Genomic DNA, 27,598 nt, shown 5'->3' on the forward strand with positions numbered 1-27,598 from the left:
AGTGGGTAGGATTTCGAGGGTATGTCTATTCACCAATAATGATTGTAATTGACCCCCACAACCGAAAATAATTTTTCCAGAACGATTTGAAATTTTTGAATTTAATTGTTAATAACTTTTTAACGAAGCCTCCATCAACAAGTTGGTATTCTTGATTTTCGTCTTATTTTGGCTTCTAGAATCCTCTATTAAAATTGTTCCCAGGTATAGCCGAACACCCTGTATGTGGATACTGCAATGAAATGGAATATGAAGATATCAAAAATGAAACTTCCCACAAATTTGAAAAACAGAATGGTAAGAATCGCTACAATGTGGATCTTGAATAGTCCTGGAAAATCATACTTTCTTGAATTGGGTTTCATACTGTTCGGTTTGTGGTTCAGGAAATCTTCGTGAAAGCAGAAGAAACAACAAGGAACAACAAATTGTTATGCATTTCTTTAGCTATGTTTGTAGGTAGGATATACACAATGTATATACAAATTTAGATTTATAATTAGGTAGTTTATAAGAAACAGCATTCGTTTATGTTTAAATAATGAATTCTATTTTGGATTGACTTTCATGGCTTCTTGGTGGCCTTTCATAGGCAAATTCTTCTGAAAGCTCCTCTCTTGTCTGTTTGTTCTTCGAACGATCGATTTAATCAGGATCGTCGTTTTTCGTAAAAATTTTTCATAAATGGTGGGTGGTTAGGTTTTCTGATACATGAGTGTTTCAGGTATAATAATGCTTTTAACTAACAAATACATGATACATATTATTAAGCATTATTATAACTGTGAATATAAGAAAACAAAATATAATTAATAATCTCTCTTATAACGAACTCTGTCCTCCGCGCGTATCCGTTTCCGTTCATATTCGATCGACCTCCGATTGGCGACGCCCAGATCTCTCTGAACATTGCCAATTCATATATAAAATTACCGTTCGACATCACGAACACTAGATTATCTTCTACGAATAACTATTGTTTGATATAAATTATAAATTGTTGGAAAGAATAGGAATGAAACTATGAACAATCTTCGATAGATGGTTCCTCAAAAGTTTCACTTTCAAACGCGTTAGTGGTGTTTTATCATTTGCTTCTTTTTACAATTTTCTTCGATTTTTATGATTTTATCGGCTTTAACTGAAAATAATACAGATTACAGCATCGGTGTTCTAGAGTGCATTAAGCCTAATCTGAAATATTCGCTTCGAAAGCTGCAGAGAACCAACAGCGAATCGCGGTTGATAAATGGCGTTAATTACCGATTTTCCATCAGGGTTGCGTAGAAACGCAAACCCTTTGGTGATAAATCACGAATCGATGGAATTGCCCACGGTGCATCGTGAAAGCAATGACGTCAGAGATGGGATCATCGAGCGAGAATGCTTTAGAAAAAAACTATTGTTAATTTTAATCGAATCTTTAGCCACTTGGGTGATGTCTCTCGTAACTATAATATTCGCAGCTTTCATAGGGCCTATTCTTTCTGACATTTTGGGTCCCGTTGAAATTGTTCGAAAATCAATTTGCAACATATTATTATAGAAACTTAGATCGGGGTGTGAAATAATCGTGTTCGATAAACTACTTGGGATATTTCCTGTTGCTTTTTGTAGAAAATTAATTCGAACGATAGACATTAAAAAATAAGATTGCCTAAAATAATAAGTATTGATTTATTTAGTTTTGAAAGAGCATCGAAGAATTAAAAAATGGATTGCTTTTGTTTAAATCTCAGATCAGAGCCTTCCTCCAAATGAATGGCTGAGAATCCGTGGATAGAATAATAATAATAATCGAAAGTTTTCGCGATGAGTGTGTCTAAGAGGAGTGTGAGGACGTTAGAGAAACAAGGGAAAATAATAAAATTCTCCGCGACCGGTGAAATCGATTTCATTCGAAGACGGCAGATTCCGTACGGGACGATAAAATACGTGGCAAGGAAAGGGCCACTCTCGTGCGTGGGCAGTTAGAGACAGAAGGAAATGAATATTTCATGGAAACACGCAGCGATATGCTGCATATTCGTTCTCAGTTTGCCTCGACCCCGAGCTATCTTCATAATTCTCGCCTTACGTTTATTAATGTCAACCTACACCAGCTTGGGCGGTGCGTGTCGATTAGCCACCGTGACGCGGTTTCGAACCCTCTGCTTTTTTATCGGGCACCTACTCTTCTTCCTTTTCCTTCACCGTTGTTTCTTATCTTCGTTAATTAAAGTTTCCAAGAAATTTACAAAACAGATTAGCTATAGCAGAAAGTCGATTAGTGGAACGCTGATTAACCACTGACCCCACCGGATATTTTTATTTTTTAACGCTTTGACTGCTGGACTAACCCCTTGAAATTGTCCACGAAATCGAAACTTTATTTTTAGACAATTGGAAACTACTCACAATTTGTCACAGAACTCATTTTTACAGTCTCTTATATAAATCTACTTTCTTTAACGTCGAATCGTGAAGATTAATTTTTCCAGCTCTTTAGTGAAAAGTTATGACACTTATATATGGGTGATGTGGCAGTCAATGTGTTAAATATTTACGAGGAATTATCGAAATATATTTAATAATGGTTTACACAACCTTTGCAGCGAAACAAAAATCGAATGAAACTTTCACGTAGTCATAAAGATCTTCTATTTTTGTTTCTTAGGATCAATTGTCAGGAATGTTCGTCTTTTTATTAATTCTAAGAATCAAAGTTTTACAGTGTTTTCTTTCCTCGTTTTGGGTTTCAACCAAATTCAGGTCAATGTTCGTCCGTCGAAATTTCAAGACAGCGATTCGTTGACCGCCGTAGGCGTAAAAATATATGTTTGCGTGCATAAAACGAGTTCCCCCTGCTTTCCGGAAATAAAGACTCGGCGCAAGGTGCATTCAAATCGCTCCCGTGTGCCGATACCACAAGCGTAATCGTTTCTTTATCGATTCGCCTCGCGATTTGTACCAGCTGTGCCCTATTTTATAGATAAATTTGGCGCCCGCGTTGCCGGGAACAATCAGATTTAAAGAAATTCGATTTCTAAACGACGAATAAGAATTTTATTCAGATTATATTTATTCGTGAACTAGTTATCTTAAATTAAAATCCATTACTAGCAAACAGACGACCAAAGTTTCTACAAAAATTAGTTTACGAATGAATAATACATTTTTATTCGTAATGCGTGAATAAAATTTGTCCAACTCGGTTAACAATCACGATGTTCCTCGTGTCGTTTAGTCGTGGAAGAAAGAAGGAATCGACGTTAGTTTCTCATTCCCAAGGACCATGTTTCCAAGACGTTGGAAACATCTGATAAATATTTAAAGAAGCGGTCGAGCGTTAGCCAGTAGAGAACTCTGTGGTAATATGGTTGTCATAGAAAGAATGTATTTATAAGGTACGAAAGTGAATGTTATTTGTGTGAGAGGATGAGTATGACGCGTCCGTATGGAAAACAACGTGCGTCTAATGTTCGTGGTTGGAAATGAGCCTGGCGAAGTATGTCAAACTCATCCTCTTAACCGTTTGCCCGCGATTGAAGCGAAAGAATAATTCCAAGGACAGCTTAGTGTCGAGTGGTAGGATTTCCCATGGAAACCATGGATGGTGCCTTGAATCGTGGAAGAAAAACGACGGAAAGTCCACCGACAAGGACAAATGGAAACTCGATGCGCGATATTTCTAACGAGTTACCTTTTTTCAAAGAAAATATCTAGCTTGCGTACGGCGAGATGTTCCGTATCGTTTTCAGAGAAAAGTTATGCACCAATCTGACAAAATCGGTTTCTAGAAAGACGCGATTAAAGTTCGATTTCTTAAGAGTTTTGTTATTATTTCGAGTTTGTTTTCTTAGATTCCAATTAGTGTTTTGTAGAAAGGTTTTCGTAAATGCAAGAAAATATATTTTATAGTTGGTTGAAACTAGGTGGTTCGTGGTAGAGATCGATAAAGGTTCTGTTAATTTTTGCAAGACACCATTTTCATTTAGGGTGCGGTCTTCATGGACAATATTTATTTCATTGGTTCTGATATCGTGGTATTTGTGACGTCGTAAGTATTTGATCGTACATTTCGTGATAAAAAGATAGCACACTACGCGATTTTGTTAATTTTTGTTGATCTAATCGATTAATGAATGTTATAAAAGAAAAATGCTTTGTTTTTATTTACTGAGTTAGCTCAAGTAGCTTTTCATTGCTCGACTCTTCATAAATGGATAAAATTATTTTAAAAGCATAATCGAGAAGTGCTGGTTTACATTTCTTGACTAACTGTGAATAGTATTAGTTTCGAAAGAAATCAATTTTTTGGTATACGTGGTACTGTATAGCGTTTTATTGTCGTTGACCGTAGAAAGTGAGCCGTGAGACTCTGTTTTCGTCGGACAGGCCTGAATTTAGCCGTCGGGAGGGTTAACAAGTTGCATTCCGGAGCCACTGGTGGCTCGCGGCGACGCTCGCATGTTAAAACCGCCACGACGGAATCGAAGGATGAATCGAGGCTCCTTCAGAAGGCACGTCGCGCGGCCTTGGGGTACCGCGACCTTGGCACTTCTGGTCTAGGTGTTCGTAAAGTAGGCGCGGCCCTGGGTTATGCCGCTACGGCGTCGCGACGAGCGTGCGCGAGAAAGCGCCGGGGTGGTTTCCTCGCTCTACCTCGGAGACCAGCCAGACGGGACAGCCGGTCAGATGCTACTCAGCCCAGAGCCGCGTCAACGTACTTCCGTGTGCATCCTTCTCACGTCCAACGACGACGTCTTTCCACTATCGCGCTCCAATCTTTCGTCTCGTGTCAGTTCTTACCCGGAACGGTTCCTCCCGGAGACTCGACGTCTCCGAGTTCCGTTCGCCTGGATCCAGCAGGAAATACGCTCTTCCGGATCGGAGATTATTTTCCAGCCACTCTATATCTCTCTTTGTCTCACTCTTTCTCTCGTATTCTCGGTCTCGAAGCTTAGTTCAGTTAGTTTTCTTCGTTTCGTGTGACTCTATTTCCGGGCCGCACGAGCGTGCGTGTGTCGGAAGAAACACGGTCCAGCGAAACATCGGCGGGAAGGATTAGTGACAACGCGCGACCACCTGTAGTTTGTGGCCTCGAGCCACCGCTGACGGCTGGCTCATCGGACGAGCCTCCTCCGTGTCTCTCCCACTCACCTCGAAACACCTCGTTTCTTACCGGAAGTGGACGCATCATCCGAGGAAGACGAGATAGCAACCATCACCGAGGCCAAAGGCGACCGCATTCACGCGTATTCCGTTCAAGTCTGTCAGGATTACCACCAAAATGAAGACGGCATCGTTCTCTCTACGAGTGATGCGAGGGGTAAGCGATCGAACAGTATTTCGTTTATTTTCGTCCACGCGTTTGAGAATGGAAACGGTCATGATTTCGATTCGAAAACAGTGAGTCAGTCCGTCGAGCGCGTTCTCGAAAGGATTTACCAATCGTTTCGTCGTGGAGCTTGCGGATTGACAGTCTAACGAGAAGCACAGTGTCGTTTATTGTAATTGGGTACACGAAACAGGTGGGAGTTTAACAGGTTGATCGTCGAGCGAATTTCGTGTACCTTTCCATTCGCGTCGAACGTTCCTGAAACGTTTCACGCTGTTCTCAACGGTTGTTCGAATCGTTAGGGAATTAATTCGATTTACTTGCTCGTGTAAAGTTTGATAACGGAATGTTGGAAATTGTGGCGTTGGGTTTGATTCGAGGACTTCTCGCGTAAGAAATATTTTTAAGCAGGATATGGAAGTGTTACTGATTTTTGAAATCGTATAGGAATTGGAAATATCGAATACTGTAATGTATTTATTATTTTAGAATGATTTGTCGAGTTACGTGAGTTCATAAATGTCCCTGTACATATTTTGTACACGTCTGTGTATTTGCATATTAAGTATATTTTCCTTTTCTTCAATTTTTCTTACCGTCAGAGAGTACGTACTTTAACTTTAACCCTTAACGGTCCAATACCGCCATATACGCGGCATTTTATTTATTAGGTCGAAAGTTTATTGTTATAAACTCACTAACTTATTACTCTGGAAATATATCGATGAATTTTCATTAAAAAAATAAATATCGTTTATTTTATACTTGATATAAATATATTTAAATAAACTTGAAATACTTCTGGATCGTTAAGGGTTAATCAACTATTGTGATACAAAAGAAAGATCAATTGTAAACGTAATCCCTTGGATAAATTTTAGCGTGAAGAATATGTGATACTGAATTTGATCTCAGAAAAGATCTTTCCTTTGCTTCAAAACGTGCCACAATTTCCTATATTAATCTGTACATTGTCTAATTTTCTCTTATTGTTAGATTTCCATTCTACATAATCTAACGTATTCCCCTGCGGTGTCTTGTTTGTCTTATTTTAATCTGTTTGTGTTATAACTTTAAGGTTATATTGTATAAATTATTTTTATATAACAATATATGTACTCGTGTGCATATTAATAGGTTTAATAATAATAATCATAATCATGGAGGTGGTCGAATAACGATATGGTTGCGTGTCGGTTCTTCCGACGTTCGAGAATTTGGTTTTATTGAAAATGTATCGCAAGAAGCTAGCGTATAGAAACATTTTGAAAGAAAACATAAAAAAAAAGTGTAGGAAAGTTGAACCTTGGACTATTTTTACTTTCAACGGGATAACGATCCGAAGCACGTCGTTTATATCGTTCGTCAACGGACTTTTTTTTAACATCCTATATACATTATCAACTCCATCATAATCTCACGATTAAAATTCTATAAAACACTTTCATCCGAGTTGGGAAGAAAAATTAGAAAACACCGTATAATTACTGAATAGCAGTTAAAAAATGTATTCTTGGATAAATAGCATACGATAAATTCGGATAGAGCCACAAAATTAGTTCACTCGATGTCGAATCGATTGAAAAATGTTATAAAAGGCCTATATATAAAATTATAATCGTACCGATACTTTAGTTCAATATTATTATTTCTTTTTATTATGCTAAATAGAAGAGGTTCTCCTACCTGAAAAATCGAAGAATAGTCGACGAGAACGGTCGTCGGTAATTCGATAGATTGCGATTCTACAAATAAAATTTGACTTTAGGTTTCATTCAAAAAAGGACGAAAACGCTTTATTCGATCTAATAATATCGATTTCTCCTTATAAAGATTAATTGTCGAATGGAAACGACACAGATGTAAGGAGAGATACCAATTCGAAATTATCGCTTCTTTTTTACTTCTCTGTTAATTCTAGAAACGGATAGAAAAAGTTCCAAGGTAACGAATGCAATTCGCTTTTCAATTATTCCTTGCGAAATTCGAGGAACAAAGCGTGGCTCCTCAAGACGATTCTCGAACGAGATGCACAGCAGAACAATTCTATCTTCGGAAGAAGCGTTTATTCCACTGGATTTAGACGTTCTCCAAGAAACTTCGTCCTCGTAATAGATACTTAAATTGGAAAACGCAGTCGCGTAATACGACAGGAAACTCGAGGAGCTTGACTTGTAATAAGTTCGTCCTGGCAAGGACCTTCGAGGGCCTAATAACCACGATTGGCATCTAAATTCGCGAGCACCGAGACTGAGATTAAAACGTGACTTCCATTTTCGTCGGCGGTCGTCGCGATAGCTCTTAATTAGTAATTTCGCGGCTCCGTGATTGGCGTGAAACACGATTCTTTCGGTAGTAAGATGCACGAAGGACGTGAAAAATGGGAACAAACACACCTTTAAGGTCTTTCGTTGTTTTTAAATGTTTTCGAAGATCTTGTTGAAAATATTTTTTCCCTTCCATTTGATGCCGCGTCTCGTTCGACTTTGTCCGACCGGTTGGTGTATTGTTCGGATATTTCCCACGGGAAACCGTTATTCCTATTCGACGCACGGAAAATACAAAGAGGGTTCGCCTTGCGAAGCCCCGTGAAACTTTGTTTGAAACCACCCTCTTTGAGCGCGCTGTAATGCAAAGAAGCATTTCAAGCTGCACAATCGAAAATTCAAAGGAACCGTTTGTACGCGTTTTTTGCGCAAATACATGAAATCACGCGGAGCTTCGAGCTTCCAGTTGCTTGGATAAATATCGTTGTTTGCGAGAAACGAATCGCATAGAAGCTCTGCGAGCAATTGAAACTATTGATATTATATCAACCGTAAATGTACTTCCCTCTTTCTTTCGCACTTTGATTGCCATCCACACATGGAAATAAATTTGGATAAGATTTGTTAATTTCAGCAAGGTTACAAAAATGAAATAAATATTTAGATTGTGTAGTTTACGATGACTTAAAATAAAAATTTTAGTGTTGCATAATATTCCACGGTTTTGATATGACGGTGAACGCGTTAAACCTGTTATGTATTTCCATATAAAAGAATTGATGCAACTTGGTAACACGTGCATAAATAATGGTGCAAAGTTTCGAATTAAATTCTGGGTTACAATATTCAGAATATGTCCCAGTTTTTCCGGGTTTAGTCTAAAATGTCCTCTTAAGTGGTACAATTTTGGCAAGTTTTCTCTACGTTGTTGAGCTATGCACCGCTGGGCAAGCATGTTCTAACACGGATCGGGGTTAATATGGTTTCCTCTTTGACGACGTAGTTCGCGAGTTAACGCGTCCATGGTGCCGATACGCGCTTGCATGTCCTGTCAACCATTCCCGGTGGCGTTCACGGAAAATATTGACCATCTAAGGCGCGACACGATGCAATTAAGCCGGAAGTTAATTGATCGCAGCACCAAATATGCCGTGCAATGTGTGTGCAACCTTGAAAGCAAGCTGTTGGAAGAACGTGTCGAAGCGTGTGGCTGAAACGATGTCGTTCGTAGGAACGGGATAAAGAATGGATGGTCGTTCCTTGGCGAATTAAAGGCAACGGAAGAGACCACAGGGACGAGAAAAAGTTACGTGAGAGAAACGTGACCGCCATACGGTTCGTGTTTACGCGATCGAATCGAACACCCACCGTGCTAACACTTACCGAATACCAACGGTTTCAGCTGCGAATTCGCGAACTACGGTCTCTCGCGAAATCGGATTTGTTGCGAGCTTTCGTCGTCCTTTGGTCTGGATTAGCGTATAGAGTCGCCCGCGGGGACGTGTCCATTTTTAAAATCACAGAAATGGCGAAAAACTTTTCCAATGGTCTGAACTTTCTAGCCAAAAATATTTGTTGTTTTGCAAACGTACAATACTGGACAAACGTATAAGACAAACATTTCTATATCTTGTGCATTTAACCGTTCGAACCCTGGGGGTAGTTTCGAAATATCGCGCCGCGACAGCGCTTTTCCAGTTTCCTGTCAAAAAATTCCACGTCTATGCGTTACACTTTGACGAGCGTGAAATAAAATAGTTGTACAGTAATGATTCTTAAAATGAACCTCCAGGTGTGATTCGTAAGTTGAACATTTCTATCCTCCCTAACTTGGGGAAATTCAACCCTGGAGCAACGTTTATTTTACGAATCATTACTGTATCTGAGCGTTCTCATGTAAAGTTTTTTTGTTTCCGTCAAGTTATTTCTTATCGATTCATCTATGAATGGCCTTGAAACGACCTTGAGCAACCAGTTCATTCGTTCTCCGGTCTATAAACGTACGCGCGCAACCCTAACCGACGGAATGACGCGACGAGGGGCGTACGTTTTCCTCGTGAAGCCGTCTTTATCGCGCAATATTCCCTTTGAAGTTTCGGCCGGAATAAGAATTTCTGCGACGTCAGACAGGAACATCCCACTTGTATATGAAATTCCTTTCGCGATCGTTCGATCGGTGCTCGACGTTCCGTGCATTTTCTTCTGTTCGCGAAGGCGATGAAAGCCGTGATCCCAAGTTGAAAGAGAACCGAAAGCACGACTTTCCAAGGAACGCTTCCATAAAGTTGTAGATAGGAACGATCGAGCACGAAAGGGTTTCTAATATTTGCCGAGGAGCTCTCGAAGAGGTTTCGATTTGATCGACGAGTGACTATTCTGCTACTAGGGAAGGGTGTAACCGTCTCGTTTCCGTTCGCGACGCTCTATTTCCTGGATATACATCGGGGAGAGAGTGTGCTACGTTCCAAGAAAACACTGTTATCGGGGTCAACGATCATCGAGAGAGCCCGTGTGGGTTATTTGCGAGATTTGATATGACAAACGACGGCAAATTGTCGATTAACGGCTGCAAAAAGCGACACAAAAGTCACGAAGAATACTGTGCCGCGTCGGTGCCCATTAAAGCTGGAAACGGCGGTATTAAGAAATGTCACTTTACAGCTTGTGCATCGTTAGTTCCACGCGACACTGTTAAAACGTCACGACGCCATTGCTACGAAGATCCTCGCTGAGTGAAAGGTTAAAGGGTAGAGATTATAACCCTTAACTAGGAATGCGAGGTCGCGGAGTACGGCGCTATTGTTACTTCCTTACCCTTCTTGACATTATTTAACCTTAATAAGTGGTATTGTTTAATACCTTATTAAACCCTATAGTTGGCTTCTGTACGCAAAGTAAGCACTCCTTGTGACATTTTCTGGAACAACATTATCCACTTGCGACATTCGTCGCTTTTCACTTTCCTTGCGTGATAAATTTACGGAAGACAGTGAATTTGAATACTTTAAACACGTTTCTCAAATTGAGGTGCAAGATAACTTGAAAACTAATAGACCGAATTATAATTAACATAAATATATCTCGTCTTGCTCTGCATTGAACCAAGAGAAGTAGAATTATCCGTTTCATATTCGTTGTAATTTGCTAACGAAGCGTTTATGGACATTTTGTTACACGACGTTTTAGTACTGATTTTATTGTATTTACTCCTTGTATATCTGGATTCGAACTAATTTGTCTCCCGGTCGTCCGTGGTACATTATCAACGGTGACGAACGACAGGGCTCGACGTGTACGACCGCGGTCCAAATACCGCGAATAAATCGACGGGACAAAAACGTTGCGTAATCTGTGCAATTCCAGGCCCGCGCGTGGCAATAAATCGACAATAACGCGACGATGTTAAGCGCGTTCGGGGTAATAAACGCGGCCGGTCGCTACTTTGCAGTCGTTCAGCGACGAAGAACGGTTTCCCATGTTCAGGACCACCGTTCCGTCTTCACGGAGACGATAAATCGTCCCTTTATTTTCGTGGCTCAAGGATTACCATCCGTCAGATCGTAAATCTTCCGACGATACACAGAGGCCGTAGCGTGCCACTAAAAGCCTGAATCGTTTCACCTTCGATCGTTGTGCACTTCGCTTCGACCATAGTCTTTGCCCTCGGGACCGAAATCCAATTCCTCGCAATGCAGCGTGGGTGCGCACTTTCGCCCGTGAAGCAATTATCCGTCGGGTCTCTCGCGATTGTACGTCGCGGAAATGTTTTTTCGCTACGGAAGACCCGTCTCCTATCTTTACTCTTCCCACCAGCGACGGGATCGATGCTGATCGAATAATAGAAATTATTGTTCGATGGCTTTTATCGAGGCGAAATCGAAGCGCAGGAAAACGATCGCCGCGCGGAAGGCTAAAAGCATTCCCGACCGGCTCGGAATGTATTCGATTAGTCGACGAACGCGCAATTTCTCTACGTTTTAAGATCGTATCGTTTTAAATAAGTCGAAGGAGAGTGGAAAGGCTTCTTCGCGGACGAAACGTTCCAAGAGTTACGAACGAAGATACCTAGAGGCGTCTAAGTACTTGAAAATACAAGCTGAACAAGCTTATTTTGATTGCTCATATTTCTGTTGAAAGCCGTCACGTTGGCGGTTAGATTAAAAGACGGGTCTTCTTTTAATTAGGATATATAGGTTCATATAATTGCTTCGGTAAAATTTAACGTAAATTACTAGCATGTAATATTTACGAGTTCTGTAACTTTAAGTATGGGATCTAACACCAGTCAAATTGACGGTTTCCGAATCAAACATTTGAACAGATTGAATTTTCTTATGTTTGACCAAATACTCGAGCTACTTGGATAATCAAATCCTTGACTTGGTTTGTATATTTCAAGTACAGCTCTAAATCCTTCAGATGAAATATTCAAGTTTCGCGATCGTTTTCGCACTTTGCTCTTTAGCATCAAATACACCAGTATTAACAATTCAAATACGACGCGTGCTCCCACTTTTGCTCGTCACTGTATATAAAAACGGGAGAAATTCAACTTTCATGGAATTTTTTAACGTTTGTCAACGCGTTGATATCGGTCTTACTTAGCCGACAGCCGCCGTACCAAATTTTCTTCGTCGAGAACGATCGACGCTTCCAATCTTCATTTTCCACGCCACTGATATACACCGAACGGTTTATCGAGCAGCGTAAAATATCACGTGTCTTTCGTCGGAATAATAAGTGGAAAGTTTCGAAAGGGAGACGCGGGGGATTTATTCGCGTAAATCGTGCTTGTTCCTTCCATAAACCTTCGTGGAAAGCAGACGTTGTATTTTTCGTACGACCAAGGTGGTAGGCCGTATAGGCGTGGAAATTTAAATGCCGGCGTTATATCGGCGTGTTCCGGTCCCAACATGCAAACTATCCTGTCGCGCGAAGTCCTTGCATTTCCATCAGCTTAATTAAGGTGGCTAACGGGCAGCGGAATTGCGGCACAATTCCTCGGAGTCATTGCGTCGTTGGTGACACACAGCGAGCGCAAACGATAGAGGTTCCCCGAACGTCTTGGCTGCTCGCGACTGCCTTTTAACCTAATTGTTGGATTACCAGCCAACTGTCGCCATATTTTAATACCCGTTCGGGAAAACGTCCCACAGCTGGGCGGTTTGCACGATCCTATTCGTTCGGGCAATATTTTAATTAAGAACCGTTCGGTGCGTTCGTTGTGACCCCAGATATATCCAGGAATATCGCACAGAAAGCGATGTACAGGCTGATTCTAGCGTGGCGCGCTTGCTTGGTAGACAGAGGAATGTTAAGATAGCAGGAATTAAGAAAAGAAAAGACTCATCGATAAAGCAATCCTAGCAGGTCCTGTCTTAGACGCCATAACATTCAAGAGTCGATTAAGATTATAGAAACGGAAGGATCAGTCGAGCGCTTACGAGAGAGACGTCGTTTTGTTAGGTTTGAAACTTCCCCCGAATTAGGGACGGTAAGACACGTTTGGTCGAGTATCTTGTATTAGTACAGAACTGTTCAGAAAGCTAAACAAAATTTCACGATGTACATTCGAACAAACCACCGTTAAATTTTAAAGGTGTCACAACCCGGAATCCAACGATAGTTTGACAACCCCTGTGTTCCACGCGTTCGTTTATTTTGATCGAAAGTCAACGGTCAAGTCGGATCATTAATCACCTGGAACGAGTAACGGATTCCGGACGGGGAATTAATTTTTCCTCCCGAACGTTTCATCGACGAAATCAAATCCCCGTCCGGCGGAATCCGGGGGAAACGAGATGACCGTTTAGTCGGATAATTCGATCCTTCGCGGCTGGAAATAAAGCACGGCGGGGCGAGGCCGTTGAAGCGGCGGAACGCGAAAGATTCGAGCAGGGCGTTGAAAATGCGAGAGATCGCGCGATATAGGCCTAGCAACAGGTGGGCTGCACTTTAGGTCGGGTACAGAAGCAACGCAAAGCTCTCTGTCGGCGGGTTCTTACGGCCGGCTGGCAGCCAACTCGTCGGCCAGCTTTTTCCACGAGCGCACCCGTAATCGGCTCGTAGGCCCGTTAATGTCTCCGCTCGTTTTTGCACGACACGCCCGACGTTCTACTACTAATGAAACTTAATTACCAAATTAATTAAGAGATCGCCTTTTTCACCTTGTTACCACCCGCTGGGAATCGTCGCGCTCTCATTTTTATTGGGACGAAATTGCGACTGCAGGGGGAATTCCACGTAATTCCCTTCGATGCGATGCTCGGAAATATTCTCGCGAGATTTTTAGCTGTTTCGCGCGTTAATTCCAGTTGCAAGGTCGATTAAATTAATTATTCTTCGCTGGTAATGCGCATCTGTCGTGCACGAAGTCCGACACGCGTACGAAACTTCTCATTAGGTTCCGTACGAGTGGCGAGATAAAGGCGAAAGACAAATTAATTAACGATCACTATCGAGCACCGGTGTTATACGGTAGTTATTGGATCGCGCTATTGTCCGGTAGAAATTGCAAGAACGGAGTCATGGGGGATCTGGGTCATTTATGTAGGGCAGGTAATGTCAGGGGTTGCTTGGAACTTTTAGCTCTCGTTCCAGGCTTCGGGAACGTCTCAGGCGAGGTTTCTCGTCCTCGCATTTCCGTTTCCCTGCTTTCCTGAGATTCTCCAAGGAATTTTGACACTTCACGAATTCTTGGTTCAGCGCGCAGGATCTTCGAACGTATTCACACGCCGTGGAAACGCTTCTGCTTCCACGGACCGAGAAAGGAAGAAATAAATTGCGTCTCGGCGAAAGAAACTCGATATCTCGAGAAACGTAAACGATGCATTTTGCGAGAAAACGATTGTTGAATCTCTAAATCTTTCGTAGATTAGGAAGTCGGTTTGGGATTGGTGTATTTTTTCACGTCGAATAATGTTTATTGTCGATTCGTACAGTTGTCGAATTGTTCCAATAGTCGATTTTGTATAAATGATACAGCAATAGTAACTTGTCAATTTGTTTCACTAGATTTTGCAGCAATAGTTTCAATAATAACATTTATATTACTTCATATAGCAATCTATTTTTTTTTGAAACGTCAGATCGATCAATCCCTTTGGTTAAATGTTCCAATTGTTTTTTTCGCAATTGCGTTCACACTAGGCTCGCATGTACTGGTTATCGAATGTAGTGGTCGATGGTCAATCGAATAATAGGCATGCAAATTCAAGATTCGATTTGAACTAGAATCTTGAGCGACGGGCAATTGTTACGCGCCGCAAGGTGCAAATGATCAGCGGGTTGATTGTCAATATCAATTACCCGCCCGTGGAACTCGATACGGTCGACAGTAACGCCTGCGTCCATTGTAAAGTGTTTCACGGCCGATACAGTATTGTAGAATTTCCTTTCCCTGAACGTGACAGAAACTCAACCGGCTCTGGGAAGCTTTGGATTTCCCCTCGGGAATCGAGACAATTAAACGGCGAACCGTTTACATAACGGTGTTCGAAGGAATTTGGACTTCTACTGCTGTTTAATTGTCATTGTCGCTGATCGACGTATCGGGTGTTCCAATTAATGGTTCTTCGCGCCAATATAGCTGATTTTCCATTTGAAGTATTTGTAGGTACGTTTTAATAAAGAGAACATGAAAAGATTTAATACAATTAATAAAACTCGGGCCTGGATAAGAGAACAAATCGAATATATGGGATAATATTATTACGAATTCGAGAATATAAATAATTTTGATAACCTTATTGTCTGTCGAACAAGTACAATAGCAATAAAGAGAATCAATAAAGGCAAGCAGATTAACGAAATAATTAAATGTATGCACCTGTGAAATTAACAATGGATAAAGCCAAGGATAATAGGGGGCGAACGAAGAATAAACAGTACGAAAATGAAACAAGGATACCTCAGAGGAAAGAAGATATATGTGAAATATATCGTATAACCAATCCTTAACAAGTATTAATGTACGTATTATTTTTTGCTCGTTAAGAAGATCTTTTTTCATAGAGATGTATAAAATCTAATAAAAAATGAGTATTTTACGATAACATTATTCCATGACGACGGTGTGCAACAGGGGATACACCAGAACGCATTCTGAAGAAGGCTTTGCATATCAAAGGAATAATGATCTGTGGTAAAACATGAGTAGAATAATTCATTACAAGATTAATAAAACTGAATTGTTTAACTTGGTAAAACTAATAGAATTGAAAATGTGGAATATGTTTTTCAGTGACTCGTAAACGAAATGCTAAATACTCTTTGTAATGACACCACTAAGAAACAAGCTTGAAATTACAATTAACGTTTCCGATGAAGTTCTCCTTTAAGCTTTATGTCAACAGATTAAAAAATACAAAAGTTTACTTTTTTGCATAAGCAAGTTCGAATTAGTTTCTGTTGGAATTAGCAGGGATAATTTGGTAACAACTTAAAGAGACAAAATTTCTGTCTCTTAAGGGACATTACAATATTCAGTAGGTTTGGATTTCGTAGCACTCGTCCGTCGCTCAAACACTCATTTTTTTCCACTCCTTGAAACCGCTTGGTCGACTGTGCAAGCTTTCGCCTCGAGTGGATCCGGGTAATCGGTGAAAAGCTCGTCCTTTCTCGTTCACGACGAGCGATTGATATTTCCTCGAGTGTTCCGTTTTGTTTCTAAAACAACGGTGCAGCTTATTTCAGCCAGATTGATTTTCGCGATTAGTTAGCGAAAAGATGCGTATGTAAAAATCCAGGTAACTTTCGTCGAGCCACGTGATCGCAATTACTTACACTGTGCTTAAGGATCCAGCGTCGCGACGCGTCGTTCTATCAAAGCTGCCAGACTCTTGCACGCGTCCAAGCGAATTTTCCACCCGTTAATGCAATCTCGTCACCGACGCACAGTGATCAGAAACTGTCAAAACGCAAACTTAATTCATAATATTCTTAATCGTGCATAATTCATACCGAAAGGAATGATTTTAGAGGGGTCTCGAGACGTAGAATTTGATTTTCATAACAATTTTTATACAGAAAATTGACGAACACATTAATATTAGTAAGAGATAACTCTCTAAGCAATAAATAAAACAACCATAAAATATTTTACTAAAAAAAAATGGAATCAGAATATACAAATTGAACTTTTGAGTCATCTAAATAAGTAAACGTTTTTGTAATAACTTTTTTATGCCACTTTTGACCAAGTCTTATTTAGTGATATCGGAACTCGTTTTAAAAATTAAACATTTTTAAAATTGTGTTTTGTCCGAATTTTCGACCGTGTCATCTTTTTCTTCGATCACGCTTTCAACGTTCGAGTATTTGTACTAGTAACAACGATCGGAGCCCACTGAAAAGTGGAGCAACCACTTTGTCAATGTCACGAGGCGCACATAACGTTGCGGTGGGATATTTAACTGACTCCCACTCGATAAACGGAATAGTGTCTGTCCTGCTGTTAATATCGTTCGTGTCCTTCCACTCTTTCTCGCGTTACGTCGTTTCTCATAACATCGCCGTTGCTGTTTCCCGCGATAACTTCGCAAAGTCGAGGGTCGTGTTGCGTTACACACAGGTTGCACCTCCTCCAAGACGAATATAGCGCGACTCTTCGGGACGAGGACGCAAGCGGAGGGTGTGCAGCTGGAATACTTTTCCGGGACAGTTGGCTGTTATTTAACCACCGTGCTCCGTTGAAACCGTGCACGGAAGAACGACGATGACAAAAGTGTCGTGGATCAATCTTAACCTGTTTCAAGGTTCTACTAACACTTATTTTAGATTTAATTTTGAATCGTTGTTAGATCCTGACTGGTATTTACAAAGCATAATCACGCTAAAATAGATTAACGAAGAATAAAAGGCGGATACGATTTTCTTTAACACGTTGATTGCCACGTGTTGCAATATTGTTTACAATGGAATACTTTTAAAATTGTAAATAACGCTAAATTAATTTGAAACATTGTAAAATAACACATTCACCATTGAATTATCGAATATTTCTATGTTTGAACAAATGTTGAGGACATCTTTGATTCTTATTTTATGCAGTTGGATATGCATTGACAAAGCTACATAAGAAACCAAAGATTGTTTTCGTAAAATATCAGTTCTATTAGGTTTTACATAAAAAGGGAATTCACAGGTAGGATTGACTTTAACGGAGAAAAAGAAACGCGTGAAACTGCAGCGGCTGTGTAATATAATCTATATGGAAATGGAATCACCCGAGTGGTACCGGAAATTTATCACCGGTTTTAAATTTACATTATTCCTCATATTTTTTCATTTCTCAAATCGTTTCGTCGTCCCTCTTGGCAGATACACTGTAGATCGATTCCCAGAGCGATCGTCACGCGAAACAACGTCACCATCGCTCTAAATTAAGCGCATCCGCAACAACCGGGTCTTAGTCGGTCGAGGTTTAACAACTAGGGAATAAACGGCAGAGAATCGAGGCCCTCTTCGGTTTATGCTCGGGCAAAGAAAACGAGCAACTTGGTTAAATAAAACCGAAAATCTCGACTGGCGCATAAAGCTTTTCCAGGATGCTCGTAAATACGAATGCAAGAGGGGGATATAGCACGGAACCTGCGTGCTTTCGTTTAATTCCGACCCATCCGACGGTTTATCGGGCAGAAAAGTTGAGAACTCCGTAAACAAAAACAAGCTCGTGGTCTTGAGTGCGCGTTCATTCTCTACGTTTGCATCGTGTCTCGTTTCCTCGAGATCTGGCAATCTCCCTCGAACCACGGGGCTCTTGGGAAACTCGGCGAAAGATAATAACGTCTAGGCTCGCTCCGCGATAAACGTGGCGTCGATTCCGGGCACGTGTCGCGGAAATGTGAAAATTCTCGTGGGAGTACACGAGCTTATCCAGTGCTCCGAAGATCGCGAAAATATCGGCGAACTTTCCTTCGCCGTTGGATCATTTTCCGTATCAATGGTCGTCGACGCATGCGCGGAACTGGAAAACTTCGGTTTTCCTTCGAAGCCACGCCATAGGGACCAAAAAGGGGACACGTTCGAAATAGGAACCGGCACCTTTTCCCTTCGCCACCCTTCGAACCTCTCGTTCTCTATTGACCCGTCGAACGAGATTTCGTGCCCTGCCTTTCAAGACGCGAAATTTTCACGGTCGCGCGAGCTACGTGCATATCTTGCTTCGGTTTTCCATTGAAACGGCATCCCACGGTTTCCATGGTGATTTCCCGGACATGAAGCGGCTCGTAAAATCAATGGAACGAAGTCAAGCGACCGACGGCGGTCGGGCGGAAGTAATTACGACATCGGGAACAACGAAATCTCCACGATCAATTCGAATGGGATTTTCGTTGGTATAAACTTTACTCTGACCATATATTTTTAGTGGAAGACGATAGGTTCTGGCGATGGTAGACGAGGCAATCGATTCGGCGACGCGAATAGAGTCTTTGCAGAAAATAGTCCAACTGCCAGGGATCTAATTTTTTCAGAAGAAAAAGTATCGTTGACTTAGATTATGCGGAGGAATGTTAGGCGTACAGGCAGTTGCAAGGTTCAGATGTAAAGCAAAGGAAAGAGAACCATTAGAACTACGAGATTGTCAATCTGATACATGTATGTATATTTGAAGGATAAAGTAGGTCAAAGATAAGAAGAGAGGGGTGAATTAATAACGGACTAATAAGGGGTTTAAGAAGAAAGGCGTTCAAAACCCCCTCTCTTTAAGACTGTAAAACATGTCTCTTCCATTCTTATAAAAAGGACATTACCAAATCATACGGTTCAAATCACGGTTCTGGTATAATAAATAATGGCGATTAACTCTTAGTCGATTAGTCCACGAGGTGAAACTCTAATTGACAGGCGAAACGTTAACGATCAGCATCGATGACGTTGACTAAATTTGACTGATATTTATCGAACGTGTGCTACTGGCTAAATTCCTGAAGCCTTTCTTTTTACAAGCGTAGAAACAAGGTCGCCGTTTGAACGAACTTCCACTTTTTATTCCCTTTCTTTGTGTATCGACGAGTCGCTCTTCGTTTACAGACTCCAGGACAGATAAAAGCACGATTTTACATTTTAATCTCGGGCAGCCCGTGGGGTCATGGGTGGTCGGGGGGTGGGAGGGGGGTGGGTGAAAGGGTCGGGTAGAACGGCGAATGCTTTGAAAGTAAATTGGCTTTCCTGTTGATCGCTACATTCATCGGCAATCGCGCGCGAAGCTGAATAATGATCCGCCGACGGGGAAATTCCAGTCCTGGGGGTTAATCAAGATACACCCCTGAGAGACCCCTTTTCTCATTCGATACGAAGCGTCGGAGCGAACAGCCGGGAGACACGGCACATTTTATGAGACGCTTCCCCAGCTACGAATGGATACCCGTGACACGTGCAAAAGACGAACGAGTTCAAACGCGGTGCTTTGTCCGATGAAGAAACACGCCTCGCGTATTCGCGTCGACGCGTTCCCTCGAAAGCTTCGACGGGATACGAACGCCACCTACACCACGCGTCCATAAGACACCGGATATTCTGCCCGTCCGTCTTGGAAAATGCAAATTCACAGTACAGATTGAATTTTCCGGGGCGACTTTATCATCTCATGCATTCTTACATTCAGTTATTCCAAGTTACTGCTTTACTATACATTTTATAACGCACGTATGAAATTAAAATAAACGTGCAATAAGTGAAATTGTAAATGCGTTTAAAACCGCAGAAATTAAAGAAATTAATGAAAAAATACTGTAAAACAATCGTGGATAGAATACTATTATTAATTCGAAGGATACCGAATTCTATCAAAATTTCGGTGATGAATTTTTTTCTCGAAAGTGCGTAGGATTTCGGGGGTATGTGTATTCACCAAAAATGATTGTAATTGACCCTCGCAACTAAAAATAATTTTTCCAGAACGATTTGAAATTTTCTTTTTTCGACGAAAATTTTCAGTAGAATATTCCTGGTCAGACATTATATTTTCAGTAATGAATTTTTTTTTCGAAAGTGCGTAGGATTTCGGGGGTATGTGTATTCACAAAAAATGATTGTATTTGACCGCCGTAACTAAAAATAATTTTTCCAGAACGATTTGAAATTTTTTAATTTTATGCGTGCGGTCTCATATAACGGATAAATGCAACATCGCACATGCAATCAGCAATTTCGAATAGTGCACGCGTGCGCGCAATGTTCTACAATCATCCCCTTGACATACGAACCCTAATTACGAGGCCAAGGTTCGCGGTTTACTCAATTATAGCAAATACGAGGAAATAGCGAACGCATGGAAAATACCGGTCCCCATATTTTCACGTTGCTTTGCGAGCTGGTCAGTGAAGTTACCAGCGCGATACACGAGCTGCCAGGAATGCAACGCGGTTTCGAAAACAGTAGTTCGCGCAACATAGACGGTGCTCGAATTGTTCATGGCGGGCCACGACAGTTTCGGAAACGATTTGCTCGGCGACTCTTGGAGCATGTTACATCGCGAAGTGAAATATCAATCGAAGGAGCAACAGTTGCTTCTGTCAGCTTTCACTGCTATAGTGGCTACGATAGAACGAGTTTTATGTCAACATTTTAATAGCAGCACGTTTGCGATAGGACGAAAGCCTCCAAACTATTTTTTTTCTCATCGCAATTCAACGCGTCGTAACTAAAGAACCTCTCAAAAATTTTCAAATGACGAAAAATATAAATGAAAAGAAGGATAAATTGTATTTTCTAGAAAAAAGAAGAATCACAAAAATCTAATTTATTCTTGTTTTATAACTATAGAACATAACAGAGCATTCTTATCAAAGAAATAATACAAATATTGTTTTGCACCGTGTGCGTTCTTTTCGATTCGTTTCAATTTCTTTCGTACAGTTTTAACGACAGTTATCGTTGATTCGAGTAACAATCTAAAGCGATCAGTATCGCGGTTTAACCTTTGTCGCACTGCATGAGTCGAGCGTCGAATCAGCGTTACATTTCCATTTAGTTCGATGTTTTTTTTATGATTTTTTCCTGTTTCTATCATGCGTGCGTACATACTATTCTCTCATGCAATTCTGTCTCTACCTGTCTGTATAACATTCTTTCTTGTGTTTCTATTGCACAGGCGCATCGCGGGCCGGCAGTCGTGCAGGTACAAATTTTCACGCAAAATTCCAGATTCTCTGCACAAAAGACACCTTAGGCGTCTCTAGTTTAGACTGTTTTCAGCTAGAATGTGTCCCTTCACTAGATGAGTAGCACTTAGTTGTACTATTTAGTAGGTCGCAGAACGTGTGCAGCCCTGTTTCGCTGTCAGTAGAGCGAAATGAAGCTTGCTAGCGTACCAAGTCAACGATTTAGTATCAGCATCGTGCGATCGTACGAACGAAAATTTTCACGATAGATCGCTTGAAATTCACACCTAGCGATAGTCGAAACACCGAATGCGTAGTGTGCGTTGCGTTGCGATGACTTTTCGTTCGTTTTTCGAGAAATTATTGACGTCGTCCCGCGAATATCATTAAAAAGTTCCACGAATTCTCAAACATTATGCGTTATAAACGTTTTTAGAACGTTGTGAGATTTTCTAAATTCGTGATTACTGCTCCGAATCGCCAATGTGCATTTCGTTTGGATTTTTAGCATTCGTTCGTGGCGAGAATTCAGCATGTAAATTCGATGATGCATGTGTATAATTCAGCATGTGTCGTTTATGTTCGTTGCGTTTTACTAACGTTTTCATCTTAGTCCCACGAAAAGCCGTTCTAGTGCGATGCAGCCAGACACCGAACAATGCTTATGTATTTTCTAACGTGTGTATTCTTTTCTTTTCTAGGTAAGTGACACGCTCACTCGACCACAGATTAGGTACAGAATAGATCTATCATGCGATGTAGTTTCGTGTCACGCGGCTCGGTGGCTACGTAACCCTAGTAATCCATTCCTATGTCAGACGTGACATTACCAGTCTAGTAATAAATAAAATTGAAACGCAAACGAAATTGAATTTACCAGCCGACAATTATTTTAGACGTTATTGCATTCGAGGTCGACTTATAAAATCGAAATCGCGATCGTGATGTTAATGAAAAAAAAATTACTGTGGAGCGACACGCATCTTAAATGATATCCACGTAAGTAAGCGTTTAAAATGTTACTTCCGTCCTTATCTAATTTTCATTATAATATAGTTTTATGAGTAGCTTAAGCAGTTATAGTATTACATATACAGGGTGTTTGGCCACCCCCGGGAAAAATTTTAATAGAGAATTCTAGAGGCCAAAATAAGACGAAAATCAAGAATACCAATTTGTTGATGGAGGCTTCGTTAAAAAGTTATTAACAATTAAATTCAAAAATTTCAAATCGTTCTGGAAAAATTATTTTCGGTTGCAGGGGTCAATTACAATCATTTTTGGTGAACAGACATACCCCCGAAATCCTACTCAGTTTCGAGAAAAAAATTCCTTACCGAAAATCTAATTTCTAGCCAGAAATGTCTGCCCGACTTTTCATGCGAATTTTTAAAACTTTATAACTTCTGAACGGATTGGACGATTTTAATGTTTAAAAAAGCAAACTACGCGTATTTTGATGGAGAATATGTACAAATCGTAAAAATATTCGAAAAGTTGGTCCTTGACCCTGCAAAATGAGAAAAACCCCATAAAAATGGTCCAATTTTCAAACAGCCATAACTCCTACAATTGTGAATATATTTCACTGAAACTTTTTTCTGAAGTAGAGCTCATGGGTACCTACAAAAAAGTATTGGACAACTTTTCTGTAGGGTGTCAAACAAAATTACTAAAAATTAAAAACGAATTTTTAAGAAAAATCGACAGGGTAGGTGCCTAAATTTTTCGGCGAAAAAAAAAAATTTTGAATCGTTCTAAAAAAATTATTTCTAGGTTCTGGGGTCAATTACAATCATTTTTGGTCATTAGATATACCCCCGAAATTCTACGCATTTTCGAGAAAAAAATTCAATACGGGCGGAGCTTTGAATGTTAATAACTTTTTAACGAAGCCTCCATCAACAAATTGGTATTCTTGATTTTCGTCTTATTTTGGCCTCTAGAATCCCCCATTAAAATTTTTCCCAGGGGTGGCCGAACACCCTGTATATAATTTTATGGTAGTTTACGTAATTTTTACATGTATATTTTGCTTGTTACTACTTGCTTGGCTTAACAATGGAATATCAGAAATGTAGTAGAATGCATTACGGAAAGTACGTCTATTCTTTTCGGTTAACGATAATTAAATGACAAAAGTGACAAGTTCAGAGTTGGAAAAAAAAAAATATGTATCTAGTCAAAACTAAAACAAAATAATAGCTCGACTAAAAACCTGAAATATAAAACAATTAATTAATGATATTCGATGCATAATATTTTGTAGCGCCTCCTTTGCATTTAATAACTGCAATTATTTTTTTTGAACAAATTTTTGTTACAGTTTTTTAATACCTGTTTTTTGCTCTAGATTCCCCACTCTCGTTCCGAATACAGTGTTTTAAATTACCAATATTTTTAAATTGTCTGCCTCTTTAGTACATTGTTCGATGTTTTAGTGCGTGTGACACGAAATCCCATAAAATGATAGATCTATTCTGTACGTTATCTGTGAATCAACGAATCTTTTATCCGGTTGGTAAGTCAGTTTTATTCATTTTACAAGCTGTGCGAATTCCACTCTGGAAAGCTCTGTGCTTTCGTAGTCGGTACGACAGAATTTCTCGAAAGCTTCGTTCGATTAAATACCGACGAAAGCGTCGGTACTTCGCTCGAGCTGTACTACTTGCGTTGCATTTATCACTGGAAAGCTTCACTAGCTTTCGGTCGTCGTTATCGACGATACGTTTAGTACCGTGCATAATCATAGCACAGACGAGGTATACGAGTAGACCTTTCACCTTATGGACTTTCGCAACCCAATCTGACTGCCATACCGACCTGAAAATTCGGAGGTGATTTTAGCGTCCTCTTCTCATGGATGGCGATCAGTTGAGAAACTATTCACTGAATTAATATTGATAGGCAAACAGCTGTAGTGTTGCATAAATACATGTGAGTTGACTACGGAAGAGATTAAAATTCATTTCTAAATCTGTTTATGACGTTGCGAATGACACGGAAATGGTAACGGGGGCGAAAAAATATATTGGGTGAAAGATCTACTCGTATACCTCGTCTCTGACAATACTCTAGAATTTTTGATGAATCAACGAGAATCAAAACTAACCTAGCGAAGAAGTTCTATATTTATGATGACCTATGCAAAGCGGATCGCAGCCAATTTGCTAATATTATGTATTTTTTAATTAATAATTGCATTACCCAGCTAAGAGTGATACGATTATTAATTAAACGGTAAATAATATTACCCAGGTCTCACCACGAGGAGGTTGCTGCGAATGGAGACCCGCACTAACCGATTCCCAACCACCCTCCATTAATTAAGATCTTCTGTGACCAACGATCGTTGGTCGAGGAAGCAACAAACGAAAGTGCAACCAATGAAAGGTGCACAACCAACGAAGAGAGTTTAAAGAATTTTTAAAAGAATTTGTCTTCAAATAAAAATAACCTGCCTAACATAATGGTTAACCAAACACCTGCCCAACTATAAATCTAAATTCGTTTATTATATCAAGAAACAATTCTAAATTCGCAGCCATTAGCTCGTGTGTCACCCACGAAGAATAACTTTTCTATCGTGGGTGACACCGATTACCAGGTCTCACCACGTGGAGGTTGCTGCGAGTGGAGACCCGAAGGGAGATAGATGGAATCCAAGTTCCATCGATCTCCCTTTTACATCCTTAGAAACTAAATTAGTCATGCCAAGTAATTATTTTATTTAAAAGAGGGACGAAGCTAAATCGTGGGTGACGCGACACGATACGACGCGATGCACCATGCAATAGTGCAAGGAACGAGAGACGCGAACCGAATAGCGAGGTCAAAAGGGTCAGCTCGTTGCCTCTTGGCAAGTCCGATCGAAGGGGAAGGGAATCGACGCACCCGACACAGGTTCCCCATTTCCCCCAAGCATCCTGTTGGGAGCCAACTGGACCCAACTCGGGACGTCTAACAGAGAGAGGGATCCTGAGTCGGGGCTACCGTAGACAGGAACAGTCCCTGATCCCCTCTGCGGCCGAAATACCCTTTCCCTTGGATCGTCTCACTAGAGGACGGCAACTGACCCTTCGGGCCAGCTAATCGGCCGATCACTTGCTTTCTACATGGAAGCAGTGGTGATCGGAGGGGACGAGGGACGAGTGAAAGAGAAGCTACTTGTTACATAATTACTTGGCAGGACACGCGGCTACACTAAGGACTTAAGACTAAATACCAAGTAATTATTTTGTTTAAAAAGGGATGAAGCTAAATTGTTGGAGACGCGACGCGACGCGATGCTGAACCGTGCAGCAGATCTTCGGATCGAATCAACACTACCCTTGGTAGATTGATTTCTATTTCTAGAAATCGATCTATCATTGGCAGGCGACTAGATCTTTCGGACAAACTGGACGGTCGATCACATGTTTCGTTCGACGAAACAGTGGTGACCGAAGCAAGAAACGAGAGAACGAGTCGAGAGAAGCTACTTGTTAAATAATTACTTGGCAATATTAGGAGACGCATACAATAGGGACTTAAAATTAACGTCGAAGCTCAAGTCTAGTCAAGTTGAAGCTAAAATTCGGACGATAGAAGGAAACAAAGTTCCTTGACTTAGTTGTACCAAGCAATTATTTGGTTAAAAAGAGGGGTGAAGCTAAATCGTGGGATACGCGACGCGACGCGACACGATGCTGTACCGTGCAGCGGATCCGAGGATCGAACCTACTGCCCTTGCTAACTCGATCTCAACAAGAAAACAGAGAACTGCAACCCCGAATCGAGGTCTCCATTTCTCCAACGCAACCCGCCGGGAGCCCGAAGGACCCGACTTAGGCTGTCTGACAAAGAGAGAGTACCTGAGACAGAGTCGACTTCCGCTGGAAGGTATGCGTTTCCGCAGAATACGGAAACTCCACACCTTCCAGCGAAGTGCCGTTTTCCCTCAATCAAGCTTACCAAGGGAAGGCGATTAGATCTTTCGGACCAGATACACGGCCGATCACATGTTTCAATCGATGAAACAGCGGTGACCGAAGCTAGGAACGAGGGAACGAGCGAGAGAGAAGCTACTTATTGAATAATTGCTTGGTACAGACGCGGAGATACATATAATAAAGAAATCTTCGACGTTAATTTTAAGATTCGCGACGAAGCTTAAGACTAATCAACTTGGAATTAAAAGTCCCCCGGCGATTGTGGCGTACTCCCTCGATGTCCTTGCGATTAATCTAATTTTAAACTGAAATCAAAAGTAATATTTATATTAGTGAGATCTGGAAGGAAATTAAACAACATATTACAAGAATTGAAGCTGAAACATAAAAATAAAAATCTTATATTAGTCAGTGTCATCGAAACAAATATGGTATATGCATCGACACAATGTTGTACATATCAAAACGAACATTCGATACCCTAACCCTAACCCTAACCCTAACCGATTCCCAACCACCCTCCATTAATAAAAATCTTATATTAATCAACGTCGTCGAAACAAATATGATATATGCATCGACACAATGTTGTACATATCAAAACGAACATTCGATACCCTAACCGTAACCCTAACCCTAACCCTAACCGATTCCCAACCACCCTCCATTAATAAAGATCTTCTGTGTTCAACGATCGTTGGTCAAAGAAGAAACAAACGAAAGTGCAACCAATGAAAGATGCACAACCAACGAAGAGAGTTGAAAGATTTTTCAAAAGAAACTTGGATCGAGACATCAAACAATCAAACGAAATGAAAGAGTCAAAGTACCTCCGCAGAATATTACGAGAATTCGTAAATTCACAAAAATCTTATTCTAACCAGTATAATGAAAATTCATGAAATTGTATAGAAACAAATATAGTATATGATCGAACATACATTATTATATCCTGCAATATTATACATATCAAAG

General features: G+C 40.6%; 1 protein-coding gene across 2 annotated transcripts in view; it reads left to right on the forward strand.

Moving 5' to 3' along the window:
• The first annotated feature begins 4,694 nt into the window (after positions 1–4,694).
• LOC143348237 (calmodulin-alpha) overlaps positions 4,695–27,598 on the forward strand; it is a 94,359-nt gene continuing 71,455 nt past the window's right edge. The window contains exons 1-2 of one of the 2 annotated variants that reach the window (XM_076778239.1): positions 4,695–5,311; positions 21,683–21,709. In XM_076778239.1, coding sequence (XP_076634354.1) covers positions 5,273–5,311; positions 21,683–21,709 — 66 coding nt within the window. In that variant the 5' untranslated portion in view covers positions 4,695–5,272. The remainder of the gene's footprint in view (positions 5,312–21,682; positions 21,710–27,598) is intronic. The other variant, XM_076778240.1, reaches the window with a different exon arrangement.

Source organism: Colletes latitarsis, chromosome 11 (assembly GCF_051014445.1).
Source record: "Colletes latitarsis isolate SP2378_abdomen chromosome 11, iyColLati1, whole genome shotgun sequence".
NCBI lineage: Eukaryota > Metazoa > Arthropoda > Insecta > Hymenoptera > Colletidae > Colletes > Colletes latitarsis.